Raw genomic sequence first — 14,922 nt, forward strand, 5'->3', positions numbered from 1 at the left:
TTGTAATCAGCACCAGAAGTAAGATTCAGAAGTAATCTACCCATCACTGCACATAAGATGTATTAAACAGTGAAAACAGTTCAACATGTCAAAACAGAGAGATTTCCAGAAGGTTATTTCAGTCGAAATGTGATGTTTCCTTCCTTTGTGTGCTCAGGGCCTAACGCCGTTTCTGATTGGCCGAGGGGAAGATGGACGGGGGCGAGCCCGTGTGACGTTTGAGTTTGGACCGAAGTGGGAGGGATAAAAACTTCAACACCGGCTCGTGTCGCGTGAACATTTGAGGTCAAGTCTACACTGTGCGTCCACGAAAGATCATCACTAGAAACATCCCTTTAAGACCGGCGTTTAAAAAGCAGACAAAGTCTGAACCTAACAAGCAAGTATCCGCGAAAGAGATAGATCTAGAGAAGCGCAACAATACATCGAACATGAACGGACAAATGAACGGTTATCATAACTCTCTGATTGATGAAGACTGCTTTTTGTTCACGTCGGAGTCTGTCGGTGAAGGACATCCTGGTATGTATCACTGCACCACACACATATTTAATGTTTATATATTATTTTAAGCGCACAAGGTCGCGCAGAAGGTAAAGACAGTAGCCTGGGAGCGCGAGACCGAACAGCTATCACGAGCTAATATCTATTATAAATATTGAAACGTCGGCACGCAAAATAAAAATATTTACAGTTGTGACAATGTTAGTATCATAATATATTACGTGCAGGAAAAATGCGTTTTCCTTTAACATACACTAATTTTGTTTATGTAGGGTGGATATGTCTGCTTGGCCGCGCGCTGCGCTTGGCACAGGATTTGAGGCCCAAAACTAATCTCGCGGATATAGGCCGTGAACGCTTTAAAAGGCTATTTAAAAGGCTGTATCAGTACTTTTCCGTGTTTACAGTTATATAATAATAATAAAGTTACATCTAATATCCATTGACTTGAAAAAATGAAAAATCATGGCTATGTCCTTTTGGTGTTTGGTGCGCGCGGCTCGCACGTGTTTAGCGTGCAATGCGGACTCGCCCGGTGGAGTGTGTTGTTGTTATGCAGGTTTTCCCGGTTGCGTATGACTCTTTCACAGGTGTAGGCAAGCCCATAACTGAATTCTTTAAATTCAGGGGTGAATAATCGGCGTTATTTACCTCATTATATTTCTCTGAATTATCCTTACCAATGGCGGTGGAGACCAGTGTCTGATTACTGGGTACGCATGTGAACTTGTTTCATTGTGGACACGTCTCTAAGTTCTTATTTGACTTTATTGCTACGTTGTGTTTTGTTAATCTTATTAGCAACTGTTTTGTTTCGTTTTGTCATCCGTGGGCTTTGACGCACTGGTATGCATTTCTCGCTCAACTGCCCCTGTCTGTTGCATCAGCGCGCCTTTTTTGCAATTGTACTGCGTCCTGCAAGACAAGGAACGCCCCTTTTGGATCATAAAGCGAATCTATTGGCTAAAAGAACTATTAGAATCCTATGCAGTCGCTGTATTATAGACCTTTTTCAGACTGTGATGACGTGTTAGCTTAAATCTAGCAAACTTTTTTTATATTGTCAATTTTTAATATTTAATATAAATTTATAACATTGTGCTTTGTGTTATATTACGCTGGAATTATAAAAAACAAAAAACAAAAAAAAAAAATGAATTGCCACAGCTGCATGTTTTTATTTTTTATTGTTATTACAGGTGCTGAGAGAGTGACAGTAAATTTGGTGGCATCTCCCATCTGACTGTCTTAATCCACTGCCTTCTATTTTATTCCTTTTCTGGAAAGTCATTCAAACGTAATGGAGATTTTTGTTTGCTCTTGGAGCAAATGGGCAAGTGAAAATAATATTTCCTGTGGTCTCCCATCTACTCCCATGGGTGGGTGGGGTGTGTGGCGGCAGCCTCCTCTTTAGCACCCCCCCAGTAGGTGGTGCCCTAGGCAACCGCCTAGTTGGCCTATGCCTAGAAACGGCCCTGGGTGTAGATTTGCTGCAGGGCTCCAAATGAACGCAGTGTATAAATGTGACCAACTGTTGCAAGACTAAAGCATTTCGCTGGTTATGAATGGGGCTTAACTTGTAGTGGCCGTGTCTTTTACCAGTCTTGCAGGACACAGACAGACCCTTCTCCTTTTTTGGGCAGTAGCATACTCTACAAGCCGAATTAGAACATCTGCGTCAAACCTACGTCGTAGCCTGACGTGCACCTCTTTAAAATGTGTCGACGCAGACCACAACAGCTGTGATTGGTCCGCTTTGTAACCAGAGACCTTCCCCCATGATGACAAAATATAAAGATCAAGTAGCATCGCATTTTTCTCTAATATTATATCAATATCTGTGCATCATGTCACATTGTATTTGGACTCGGGAGGATTGTTTTAATCTGCAACAGCTGCTGTTTTTATATTGTTTGTTTCATGAAGTTACAAGTGAAAACATGAACTCCTTATGAACTTATTATGCGAGTGATTGGTATGTGAACTTTTCTGATTTGTCAGCAAATTAAAAAGCACCTGTTCAGAGTATGTTATATTGCCTGCATACATTGTGAAGTCCAGCTTTTAAGCTTTAAAATGACACCCATTTTGTGTTGGCCAGTTCATTTATTTTTTTCAGCACAGCGTCAAAAGTATGACAAAATATTTATTAAATTATTCAAGCGACTCAAGCAAGTGTACATGTATGCCTGATTTATTTTCTCTGTGCATGGCTGACATATATAATAAATATGTAGCTTAATCTCAAAATGTTTACATACTTTAAAGAACTTGGTTTTTAAAGCTACAATAATTTAATAAATACTTTGAATATACTAGCACTTGGCTGTGCTCTCGCAGAATGACGCAGACACACCAACACAGAACTGGAAATGCTAACCCGAGCCTACGGCGTAGGTTTGAAGTATAAACCGGCCTTACGCAAGTACGTGATTGCAAATGCTTCGAGCAGTGAAGTTCTATTTTACGCTTTGTTTCGTTCTGAAATGTGTCACAGTGCAATTCCTTGCACAACGCGTTGCCAAAAAGAGGGCTATAGCAGGTATTAGTGTAATCTTATGTGGTCAGTTCTCTCTTTCAGGTCAAGTATTGTGTTGGTAAAGCAACAGTTTGAAAACCTTGCAAAGCCAATTAAATCCTAAACGTGTTGATAATTAGCTGCACGAATAATAATGCATCTGTTTTAATGGCACAAACATTTGAAGGTAAATCTATCATCTCTCTGAGGTTTACCGTCTCTGGAATGTAAGAACTCATGTTTTGTACAACGGGACTGTGTGCGTGTAATGTGCTGGCTAGCTATATGCATATCAGTGAGTAGAGTGATTCTGGCCTAAGTACTTTATTGCTTGATGGAAGAATCACCAAGCTTGTTTATTTTCAACAGGTCATGTTTTAGCCTGTATGGATAAGGTTTCATTTTTGTCTTCCACTGACTTTTGACACTCCTACTCGTGGTGTGAACGTTACACTCTCGCGCAACTGCCCCCAACTGTTGCGTCAGTGTTTCATTTGAATGAGCTTGAGTGCAGGTCTAAGTACTGATGGTGTGGGGGAGGGTTCTCAGCCACACTGCAGCTGAATAGCTTGGCTTACCTCTACCCTAAATATAGATTGTTACTACAGGGGCTGCAGTGGACTGGCAGCTATGGGCATTCCTGATTCAACTGGAGACCTTACTGCAGTAAAGCATATGTACGTCACCTGTTGTGTAGAAATAATGGGGCCTGCTAGATGAGACCGTACCAGAGATATTCTTATAGAGCTGGTGGTAGCAACCTCAGTGTATTTGTTATTGGGGGAAAAATTGTAACGGTCAGCAATTCTCAACTTTGATCACGTGCCCCATTTATTTTGATCATTTAATGACCCTGATGTCATTCAGGCGCTTTTTAAAGTTTTCCAAAAGCCAGTTACTGTTGGCAGAGACCATATAAAGAGTTGGTAGTAGGGATGCACCAGTGTATTGGCTGCCGATATTTATTGGCCAGTTATTGACCAAATCGGTTTTTAAGCATGAAAACGCAGATATGAAAAACCAATGGTTTACATAATTATTACACTCTTTGTAAAAACTCTGAATTCGGGGACCTGGTTAGCTCAGCGAGTAAAGACGCTGGCTACCACCCCTGGAGTCACGAGTTCGAATCCAGGGTGTGCTGAGTGACTCCAGCCTGGTCTCCTAAGCAACCAAATTGACCCAGTTGTTTGAGAGGGTAGAGTCACATGGGGTATCCTCCTCGTGGTCGCTATAATGTGGTTCGCTCCTGGTGGGGCGCGTGGTGAGTTGTGTGTGGATGCCGCGGAGAAAAGCGAAGCTTCTACACGCGCTACGTCTCCGCGATAATGCGCTCAACAAGCCACATAAGATGTGTGGATTGACGTTCTCAGACGCGGAAGCAACTGAGATTCGTCCTCCGCCACCCGGATTGAGGCGAGTCACTACGCCACCAGAGAGGACTTGGAGCGCATTGGGAATTGGGCATTCCAAATTGGGGAGAAAAGAAATCCAGAAATAAGGATAACAATAGAATGTATATGGGTTGGCACTCCTAAGAACATGTAATATTTAATTTTTAATGATTCTCGCTCTCACATTGAGAAAAAACCATTGTAACAGACATGACCTTGTGAAAGCAGCCCTTATTTATAGGCTACATGGTGAGGTAAAACCATCCAAAATGCTTTGAAACCAGCAAACTTTGACTTCTTAGACTTGGGTACGGTATCCATTAAGGTTGCACGATTGTTTGAGTTAAGATTACTAACCTTAAAATCTTAAATAGACTGCAGTCAGCGATTCAGTCAGTGTTGTGTAAGCAAGTGCTGCCCACTAAGTGTTGTGTATGGCATTATCCATTATATCACAATAGAACTTAAAAGGGCATTTTGTTTTTTTTGGTAACTTAATTTTTCCATGATGTGGTTCACATTTCCATGGAATTGCCCAACATATGAATAATATACATTTGTGATGTTCTGTTGTATACAGAACATACATGTGAAATGAGTGTTTTGAACTGCAAAAATAGAAGTGCAAAAATGTTTTAGAAGTACATAATCACTTCACATCAATCATGCTTTGATATTTTAGTTATTTTTCAATATATATTTGTATCTTATTTCATTGTGGCTCTCTTAAAAAGTTTGGCCTGTCATGTGTTCAACAGATCCAATCCATGTTCAATGGAAATTATTTTTAGAACAATAAAAAGCTCTTGTACCTCTTTTTACATATTTAAAACCTAATTGAGCAAATAGTGTTGATGACAAAATAAGGTAAGTGGCAAAATATTGGTATTGGCCAAAATGTTCATATCGGTTCATCCTAAGTTGGTAGTGTCTTAAATTAGTCCTACCTGTCACAAAATTGCTGTGAATTTACTTTTAAAATGACCAGGCCTATTGTTTTCCAACGCTATATGGCTCTTGCTTTGTCATGGCAAACGTGGACAATTGGCAGCCAAACAGCTAATTATTAAGTGAAGATCAGTTTACGCACAATGCAGTTAATCCATCGTACCAAAGCAAATACTCTAGACTCCCTGTTACACTGCGAGACTGCTTCTGGCTGTACTGCATTTTGGAAAGTTGCCATCCATTGTTTTATTGACGTTTTAACTCCGTTTAAGTAGGAGTGGTTTTCATTTGCCTGGAATGTTTAGCTGTTACTCTTGCGTAGGACAGATCTTCAACCTGAAAGATTAACATATTTGGGTATGTGGTCTGCAAGTCGAAAGTCAAGTCCTGCCCAACCCTGGGGCTAGTACAACATGTTGCAGTATAATGTGGTTCAGCAGTAGCTATGTTTCCATCCAAGTTGCAAAAATATATATATATATATATATATATATATATATATATATATATATATATATATATATATATATATATATATATATATATATATATTTTTTTTTTTTTTGCATAAATCAAATATCACAAAAACAATGTGTGAATAAAGCAGCAATTCCATCCCATTTCTTCAAAAGAACAAAATTGTCTCTTCCAGGGAAATTGTCTGGTTATGAACGGGTTATTCAGTCACATGATTAAAAAAAAAAAAAAAAAAATTATGCGCATATTGAATTCCTAAAAAATTCAGTGAGTTTATTTGGTAAATGTTTTCATCATCGTTTCTGCGTATTTCTTATCGAATAAGAAATGTATCCACCTGCATTTTACAAATATTATTCGCATCTTTGTTTTTCCATCCAGCAGTTTTTATGTGATATCCCAAAATGTGAATAAAATACGTGGATGAAAACCCAGTTACCATTTTGCCTTTATATGTACACCGTAATTGGCTGATTTAATGATTGGACTGCTCGTACTTTAATTCCAGATAAGATTTGTGATCAGATCAGTGACGCCGTGTTGGACGCCCACCTCAAACAGGACCCTGATGCCAAAGTAGCATGTGGTGAGTGTCGAATTATGCTTTCCCACACAGTTTTATCCACATTAGCACCTTTTAGTCTTCGTTGTGTTCCCTGACCCCTATCAATTTAACCCCTCTGGGTTCCTCCTGGCAGAGACGGTTGCTAAGACTGGAATGATCTTGTTAGCCGGTGAGATCACCTCTCATGCTTCAGTGGACTATCAGAAGGTTGTCAGGGATACCATCAAGCACATTGGCTACGATGACTCTTCAAAAGGTATAGCAGCATCAGATTACAGAGGGAAGGGTATATCTTTTGTTTTAAAGGTAGAGGTTTGTATTTAATTAAACTTTTATTGTATTTTAGGGTTTGACTACAAGACCTGCAATGTGCTGGTGGCTCTTGAGCAGCAGTCTCCTGATATTGCTCAGGGAGTTCACCTTGACCGCAGTGAGGAAGACGTTGGAGCTGGGGACCAGGTAAGAACTGGACAAGATGTGGTTTTGTTTGCACCTAGGATATCATTAAGGAATATCTGTTTTGCAGACAAAATCTAGCAGTGGAAAAAGGGGGGGGGGGGAATGGTAATTTGCAAAATAACTAAGTACACTGGAACTATAAGGGTGATTCTTACAAAGCTTGTCAAGAAAATTTAATGGCCATATATTTAACCCCAAATCAAGAAAAAGTATATTTTGCATGAATATAATGAAGCCTACTTTTATGACCATAAAGATTTTTGCATTGTGATATTTTCACGGCACTTCTTGGCACTGCAATGCATCTGGACGTTTTACATTGAACTATTTCCGGTGTTTTCAGTGGTTATCATTACCGTTAAACAATCCTGTAGTACAGTAAATAGAAAAAAAAATTATTTGGGGAAATGAAGGGTAGTACCAAAGGAGAATTTCAGTGTTGAATAAATACTTTACCATTTGGAAAAAAAAAAAAAAATAAGAAACATTATTTGAATGAAAATATCATAATGACTTTTCTTTTTTTTAATGCCCCTAAAAGAACATTTTCTTGAAAGGTTTAGTGAAAATCACCCATAAATATGCACTACTATACAAGTAAAAATGAAACAACTTTGTGAAATGACAAAAGTACCTAATGTAGCTGAATCATAAATGCTTTGAGTGATTTAGTGAATTTAGCAGTGATGGTAAATTCATTGGTGGCAAGTAGTGCAGTGTGTTGTGCATTTGAAGAATACAACTTTGAAATATTAACTTAAAGGTAACTTTGTATTTTAAGGAAGTTTTTTTGTTTTATGATACTTTTATGTACCATAAAATTCAATTGCAAAAAGAAATTAAAATACAACTAGTGAAACAAACATGTATTGGGTTAGGAGGAAAGCTGCAAGTTCCTTATTGGATTTTTTTTTCCTTCTAGGGCCTGATGTTTGGTTATGCCACTAATGAGACTGAGGAATGTATGCCACTCACCATTGTTCTGGCACACAAGCTGAATGCCAAAATGGCTGAGCTACGCCGCAACGGCACCCTGCCTTGGCTGCGACCTGATTCCAAGACCCAGGTGAGGTAGCACAAGACCCACACACACACAACTAAACATAAACATAATTCTTTATTAGTATAGGGTGGGTGTTTGGGCCTCATACAGGCATCATTAGTTTGCTTGGGGAGGTGAGGACTGAACCTTCCATCTCTAGTTTTGGTGTATCTAACAATCTGTGTCTTCTCTAGGTGACTGTCCAGTACAGGCAGGATCGTGGTGCCATGCTCCCAGTGCGTGTGCACACCATCGTAGTATCCGTGCAGCATGATGAAGAAGTGTGTCTGGATGAGATGCGGGATGCTCTGAAGGAGAAGATTGTGAAAGCTGTGGTTCCCAGTGTCTATCTGGATGATGACACCATCTATCACCTACAGCCCAGCGGACGCTTTGTCATTGGAGGCCCACAGGTTCAAACTATTAGAATAACACTATGCCATTGTTAGGAGAACAGGGTTTCCATGGTCAAAGAATACATGGAAATATTTGGAATTTTTTTTAAACTGGAGATTTCCATGCTTGGAAAAGTTAGTGAAAATGAATGCAATTTTAATATCGTTCTAAAGTAAAAAATTAGGCAAGGAAATTATCTAGAAGTACTGGAAATACATTTTTTTTTGCAGTTATGCCCTGCTCTAAAATATTTAATTGGCTAGAAATTGCTGCCTTTACATTTAATCTCCAAAATAATAATTCTGTAACCTTCATGGAAAGTCGTGGGAAAATTATGGAAATTCGTTGGTCAAATGTGTGGGAAACCTGGGAGGATTGGGAAGCTGTTTGAGTCAGTTTTGATCATAGTGACCGCACTGAAAAAAATATTTTCAAGAGTATTTTTGTCTTGTTTTCCTGTAAAATGATCTAATCATTCTTAAAATGTGATTATTTCCATGTCAAGCAAAATGGGATAAGACATTAAGTCTTATTTTAAGATAGATCTGACAATTTAGTGAACTTTAGGCTTTAAAACAAGAAGAAAAATCTGCCAATGGGGTAAGCAAAATAAACTTGTTTTCCCTTTGAATTAAGTTTTTCTTACCCCACTGGCAAACAGTTTTTCTAAATTTGATTAGATTTCTCAAACAAGACTTAAAATCTCATGCCAGTTTGCTTAAGTAAATAAATCACGTTTTAAGAGTCTTGAGATCTTTTTACTGGAAAACAAGACAAAAATGCTTGTCTTAAATCATTTTTGTAGTGCATGATTATACAATTTATTTCCCCAGTTTTGGTGGAAAGGCATTTGGTGCTGTTAGACTCTTAACTCTTTATACCATTTTACAGGGAGATGCTGGTTTGACTGGCCGTAAGATAATTGTTGACACTTATGGAGGCTGGGGTGCTCACGGAGGTGGAGCTTTCTCTGGAAAGGATTACACTAAAGTTGACCGCTCCGCTGCATATGCTGCCCGCTGGGTAGCCAAGTCTCTGGTCAAGGCTGGTCTGTGCAAGCGTGTGCTGGTCCAGGTGAGCATTTACCTCCATTAGAATATCGAATTATTTAAGACCTTGTGAACTCTACAGAGACTACAGTGTTTTCTTTGCCTTCTGTTTTCTTCAGGTGTCTTATGCCATTGGTGTGGCCCACCCTCTGTCTATCTCCATCTTCCACTATGGAACCTCCCAGCGGAGCGAGAAGGAGCTGCTGGATATCGTGAAGAAGAACTTTGACCTCCGTCCTGGCGTGATTGTCAGGTAAAGTGTATTTCTCAGAGACAGCCAATAGCTGACTTGAGACCTGTATTTACATAAGCTGCGTCCGAAATCGCGTAGACAAGAGTATGCACTGTATTTGATGAACTTGCTTCTCTGCTGATAAAAAAAAAAAAAACTGGTAAAGTATGTTCTTTAGGTATGCAGGTGAGTAGTATGAATATATTCCAGACGTACTTCATCCAGGAACATGGGCATTGTCTGGTGACCCTGAATATATGATGTAAAATCAGCAACCACGAAAATAATAATTTAAGCACAAGGAACAACTTTCTTGGAATATTTAGCACTCGCAGTTAAGGAAATGTCCGACTCATGGTTTTCAGCCATTTTTATTGAGTTTTTTTAAATCCAGCAGTTTGAACGAGACGTCTCCTCTGCTGCCATGACATTATGGGATAGTAAAGGGTCCAGTCGATCTGCATTTTAGAATCTCACTGGAAATAGTAGACCATCTGGGTATTTCTTGCTGACTGTTTTATAAACACTGATGATTCGGACATACTACTTAATTGACATACTGTTTTTAGCTATATATATTGATGGATATTCGGATGCAGCAAGAGTGTTGGGGGGGGGGGGAATCATTGTAACCAAAAAGCATAGTGCTCTGTTCTCCCACTCCTCTCTGAGGGATTTGCTTCTATGTTTCCTGGGTTTGCAGGGCTCAACAATAAGGATTGTTTATTTTCTTTTTTCTGCTGGTCCAGCACTTCAGCTTTTTATTTACCCCACCACAAAAAGTTTATTATTATTTTTATTTTTTTGCAATAAAGTGTTTGTGTCAGGAAAAAAAAAATTCTCTCTCCAAAAACAAAAAAACATACTATTTAATTTGCCATATTGGACAGCTGTGATACTCTGACTGCTACAAAGTTTATAAGCTTTTTCTAGAAAATGGTTTATGGTCAAAACCATTTCTTTTCATTCTAACTGATGCTTCCAACACTATCAAATGTCATGCTCCCAGTTTCATCAAAATCTGTCGGCCAGCTAGATAACTACCTTTATGACTTCAAGCCTTTTTTAAAACATCACAGAAAATCTAAACAAATTTTAAAATTTATTGTTGAGTACTGGTTTGGTCTGTAACAGTTAAATGTTAGAAATCTTAACTGACTTTTGGGCAGGAAGTCATGCTTTCTGCATTGCGATTGTCTCACTCTGTCTCCTGTATAATTCCAGAGAGCTGGACCTGAAGAAGCCCATCTACCAGCGCACCGCTGCCTATGGCCACTTCGGCCGTGAGTCCTTCCCCTGGGAAGTTCCCAAAAAGCTTAAGTACTAAATCTGTACCCCCCCCTCCTTTCCTTGGGCAGTAGGTGTACATTACAGAGAAACCTACTCAACCCGTGGAGGGGGGAGATGAACCAAAACTCCTCACTCCTATCCTCACACCCATTCCCAAAGCTAAATTAAATGCCCTTTCCCCCTTCAATGGCGCTTTCCCCATACAACTCAAACCTGTTCTTTTGCTGTTTTTGTTTTGTTTTTGTTTTTGTTTTTTTTTTTTGTTTTTTTGAGAGATCTGTGGATGATGACTCATGGATTTTGTTTTACTTATTTTATAATGCCCTCTTCACCCACCTCTCTTCAGCCCTTCCTTCCTTACCTACTTGCTTGAAAATTCAAGTCATGGCACAAATGTGGGTCAAGGTTGGTTTGTAATGCTATGCATTGCTTGCTGAAGCACTAAACCTTCAGTTTTTGTTTTACCAACTTAAATAACCAATGTTTAAAGAGAGAGTGCACCAAAAAAATAATTCTGCAGAAATTGGCTCGCCCTCTTGTTTTTCCATACCAGTATGACTTGTTCTTCCGTGGAACACAATATCGGATATTAAGCAGAATTTAGTCTGTCACCATTCACTTTCATTGTAAAAAAATGACTCGATGAAAGTGAATGATGACCGAGGCTAAAATTCTGCCTAAAATTTTTATTTGTTTTCCACAGAAGAATTAAAGTCAAATGGTTTGGAAAAACATGAGGGTGAGTAAATTACCATTTTGATTTTTGGGTCACTGTTTCTTTAACATATTCCAGGTTGACCACTTAACATGTATACCATCAAAACCTCTCGTGAAATGTAGGCTGAATGTTCAGAAACCTGTCTTCGGTTAGATTTAACACATACATTTAGGTTACGTAGTGCAGGGATTGGATGAGAATTTTTAAGAGTTTTACATTAAAATGTGTACTGTTATAGTGGTTATATCCTAGTCACTGCAGGCCATATTTGTTTTTCTGACGTGTTACAGAGAAGTCAGAAGCTGCTACCAACCTTTGTGGTTCTGTAGGACTTGTGACATAACCATTCCCCAAATCCCCCCTCCCAAACTACTCCATTCTGAATGGTGATTCCAGATAAAACATCCTGGGAGCTGTTTGTGATGTTCTACTAGACCATGGTGGAGGCAAAGCACTCCCTCTCTGTGTGCAGCGACAGCGGGTGTAGCTACAGAGAAGCCCTGCTCCCTCACTGCCACAAAGGGGCTGCCTCCACCTTGACTTTCTCCATACTTGAAAAACTAAACCTAATATTTGCTTGGTGGTCGTCTTGAGCCTTGGCGTCGGTACAGAAAAGCCCGGGACCTCAAGGTCAATGCCTTTATTACGTTTTGTATATGAAAGGAATCGTTTTTAAAGAAAATGAGTATTTTTATTTGTTTCAACACCATTGTCGTGGTGTATTTCCCACGTGCCCTCCTGTGGCGTCCCTAGGTGTCCTACAGAAAGCTTTGGGCTCTCGACACAGAGTGGCACTGGTACTGTGACAGTTGTTACTTTTTTATGAGAGTGAAGGCAGATAGATGAGACTGACCATATGCACTCGTGCACGTTTTATGTTCGGGACTCCCGAGCGTTCCCACGGATAGAAGCGAGTCTGGCCGGTGTTGTACAGAGAAACCGGCTTCGTTTACATGCTCTCTCTGTTGGTTCTGTGCGGGTTGCAGTCTTTTTAAAAAATATATATTTTTTTTTTATAGATCATCTTCTGTTTTTACTTCATATGAATTTTGTTTTAAATTGCAGACATTGGTGCATCAGACTGGTTACTGAAAGAGTAGAAGTGCCTTTTTCTATTGTTTTCTTGTTTTCTTTTCCCTCTTCTTACCCCCCCCCCCCAGCGAACTCCTGAATTCTCTTCCTTACAATGCTCCATGATGGTTCTGTCCCTTATCAGTGAACTGAATAAAAATTCTGCCCTTATGTTGTGATGTTTTATGGTATCTCACATTTGTCATATCAGTTTTGTTTTAACATTGATGCATGAACATTGAGAAAGGGTGGCATTGGCAATACCAAGTACTATCAAGGCCAAGATCGCACATAATCACTTTCAAAACCACAAAAGTAGACCAAAGTGCTGTACAGAGATAAAATGAACATTGCATTTAAAAAAATCAGACAAAACAATTATCACAATAAGCCAGTATTAAAATACTTATTCAAAAGCCAGTGAGAATAAATGGGTCTTAAGACTACTCTTAAAGGCATCAAGGTAGTGGGTTTAATAACCGGAGGCAAATCATTCCATAATCTTAGCACCACAACAGAAAAATCGGTGTCACCCATGCACTTCAAATGAGACTGGGGAACATTGAGGCACAGCATGGTCGGTAGAACGGCGAGACCTCTGGGATTGGCGAAAGCTGATTAAGTCTGAAAAGTACTCTGGTGCTCATCCATGCAAGGCTTTTAATATGAATAACACCAAAATGTTTATCGGCAACCTATGTTATTTCAATAACTATACTGATACTTCTATTCATTTATTTATTTTGCAATTTACTGGGAAGAAAATGGGCCTTTTAGCCATTTAACATATTTAAAAGCCAACATTTTTTTTATTTATCAATGGTGACATTTAAAAAAAAAAAAAACTTTTTATTTCTAAACTGCAAATAACCTGACAACTATTGTTATTTAATTAGCAACTGATCATTGTCAGTCTTTTAATAGATTTAAATTTTTAACAATGTTTGCTGTCTATGACTGCTTGTATTTTTAGCATGTTAAGATGAGTGGAAGGAGAAATCATCCAAACATACAAAATATTTGCCTTATATAGTTCTCTTTTCACTTTAAATCTTATGAAACAATTATTTATATAGTAAACAAATGTAATGCTAGTTAAATAAAAGCCTGTAGTATTTTTATATGCGAGTATATATATACTTGAGGATCGATCCGCCATCAGTAATTCTGATGTCAGGGTTGTGATGTTCATGGCATTCATTTAAAATTGTTATTTGCAGGCCTGAAAAAGTCTTAGAATAAAATCATGAAAAGGTCATGGACATGTGTATATAGTAGAGATGCACTTATATGAAAACCTTTGGTCAATGCCAATTTAAAAAAAACAAAAAAACAATAGGTGATGATACTGATATTTTGCCACTTGTTTTATTTGGGAATGCGTAACAAATTTATAAAGAGGTACAAAAGGTCTTTTTTTTTTTTTTTTTTTTTTTGTACTCTTCTAACATTTCCAATACGTGTAATTTTTAAAGTCAAAGTCTGCTGTTTTCAAAAGCGTTTTGAATAGTTTCCATAAGTCTCATCCATTTATGCTGTTTTTTTACACAATGTGAGAACGAGAAGTAATATTGCATTTTTTTTTTCTATGTTCTTAGGAGTGCTAACCCTTCAAGATATTGTTGCTATTATTATTTTAACAAAATGTGTCACTAAATAAACCATAATTTTTTTTAAATCAGCGTTTTCATGCTTATTACCGATATGCTGATTGTTTTATTTTGGTCAATAATTGGACTGATACATGGGTGCATCCCTAGTATATAGTAAATATTTTTTCCAGATTTTCTCAGTTATGAAACATTTCATTAGCTAGGAATTGCTTTTTTTGAGTACAGTCTCTAAAAATGTATTTAAAATAAATCCTTGTACAGTAATCCCAACTGAAAAGCCATGGGAATTTATTGGGCAAAAGCTGGGGGGACCCTGTAGTCAAGAGACAAAGATCTGACCCGAAGCTCATTCTTCTGTGAAAAGCTGTTCTTGATGCAATTTCAACATTAACATTTAAGTCAAATAAAAAACTGGTGGTGTAAAAGACATATTCCAGTTCAGTTTATAGTATTTTTTTTTTTTTAATGTAACAAAGTTGTGTGAACCAATATGAAAAAACACTAACTTGCAAGATATGTACTGTTATGAAGTAATAAGAGGGATTTCAGTTAGTATTGTTTTAATACTCTGAGCTCTCCTTTGAAGCCTAGCAGAGGACAAGAATATTGCTGCAGAAGAGGAAATAAAATAATTCAGTTTAAAAAG

At 38.2% G+C, this 14,922-nt stretch overlaps 1 protein-coding gene across 1 annotated transcript; it reads left to right on the top strand.

The window, feature by feature from the left end:
• Positions 1-251: 251 nt before the first annotated feature.
• Positions 252-14,705, top strand: LOC127433552 (S-adenosylmethionine synthase-like). The gene is made up of 9 exons (XM_051685579.1): positions 252-522; positions 6,350-6,427; positions 6,540-6,662; positions 6,753-6,865; positions 7,788-7,931; positions 8,102-8,320; positions 9,195-9,377; positions 9,472-9,605; positions 10,809-14,705. Exons 1-9 carry the CDS (start codon positions 432-434, stop codon positions 10,909-10,911), a joined length of 1,188 nt encoding a protein of 395 aa, XP_051541539.1. The 5' UTR covers positions 252-431; the 3' UTR covers positions 10,912-14,705.
• Positions 14,706-14,922: the final 217 nt, after the last annotated feature.

Source organism: Myxocyprinus asiaticus, chromosome 43, assembly GCF_019703515.2.
Source record: "Myxocyprinus asiaticus isolate MX2 ecotype Aquarium Trade chromosome 43, UBuf_Myxa_2, whole genome shotgun sequence".
NCBI classification, from domain to species: domain Eukaryota; kingdom Metazoa; phylum Chordata; class Actinopteri; order Cypriniformes; family Catostomidae; genus Myxocyprinus; species Myxocyprinus asiaticus.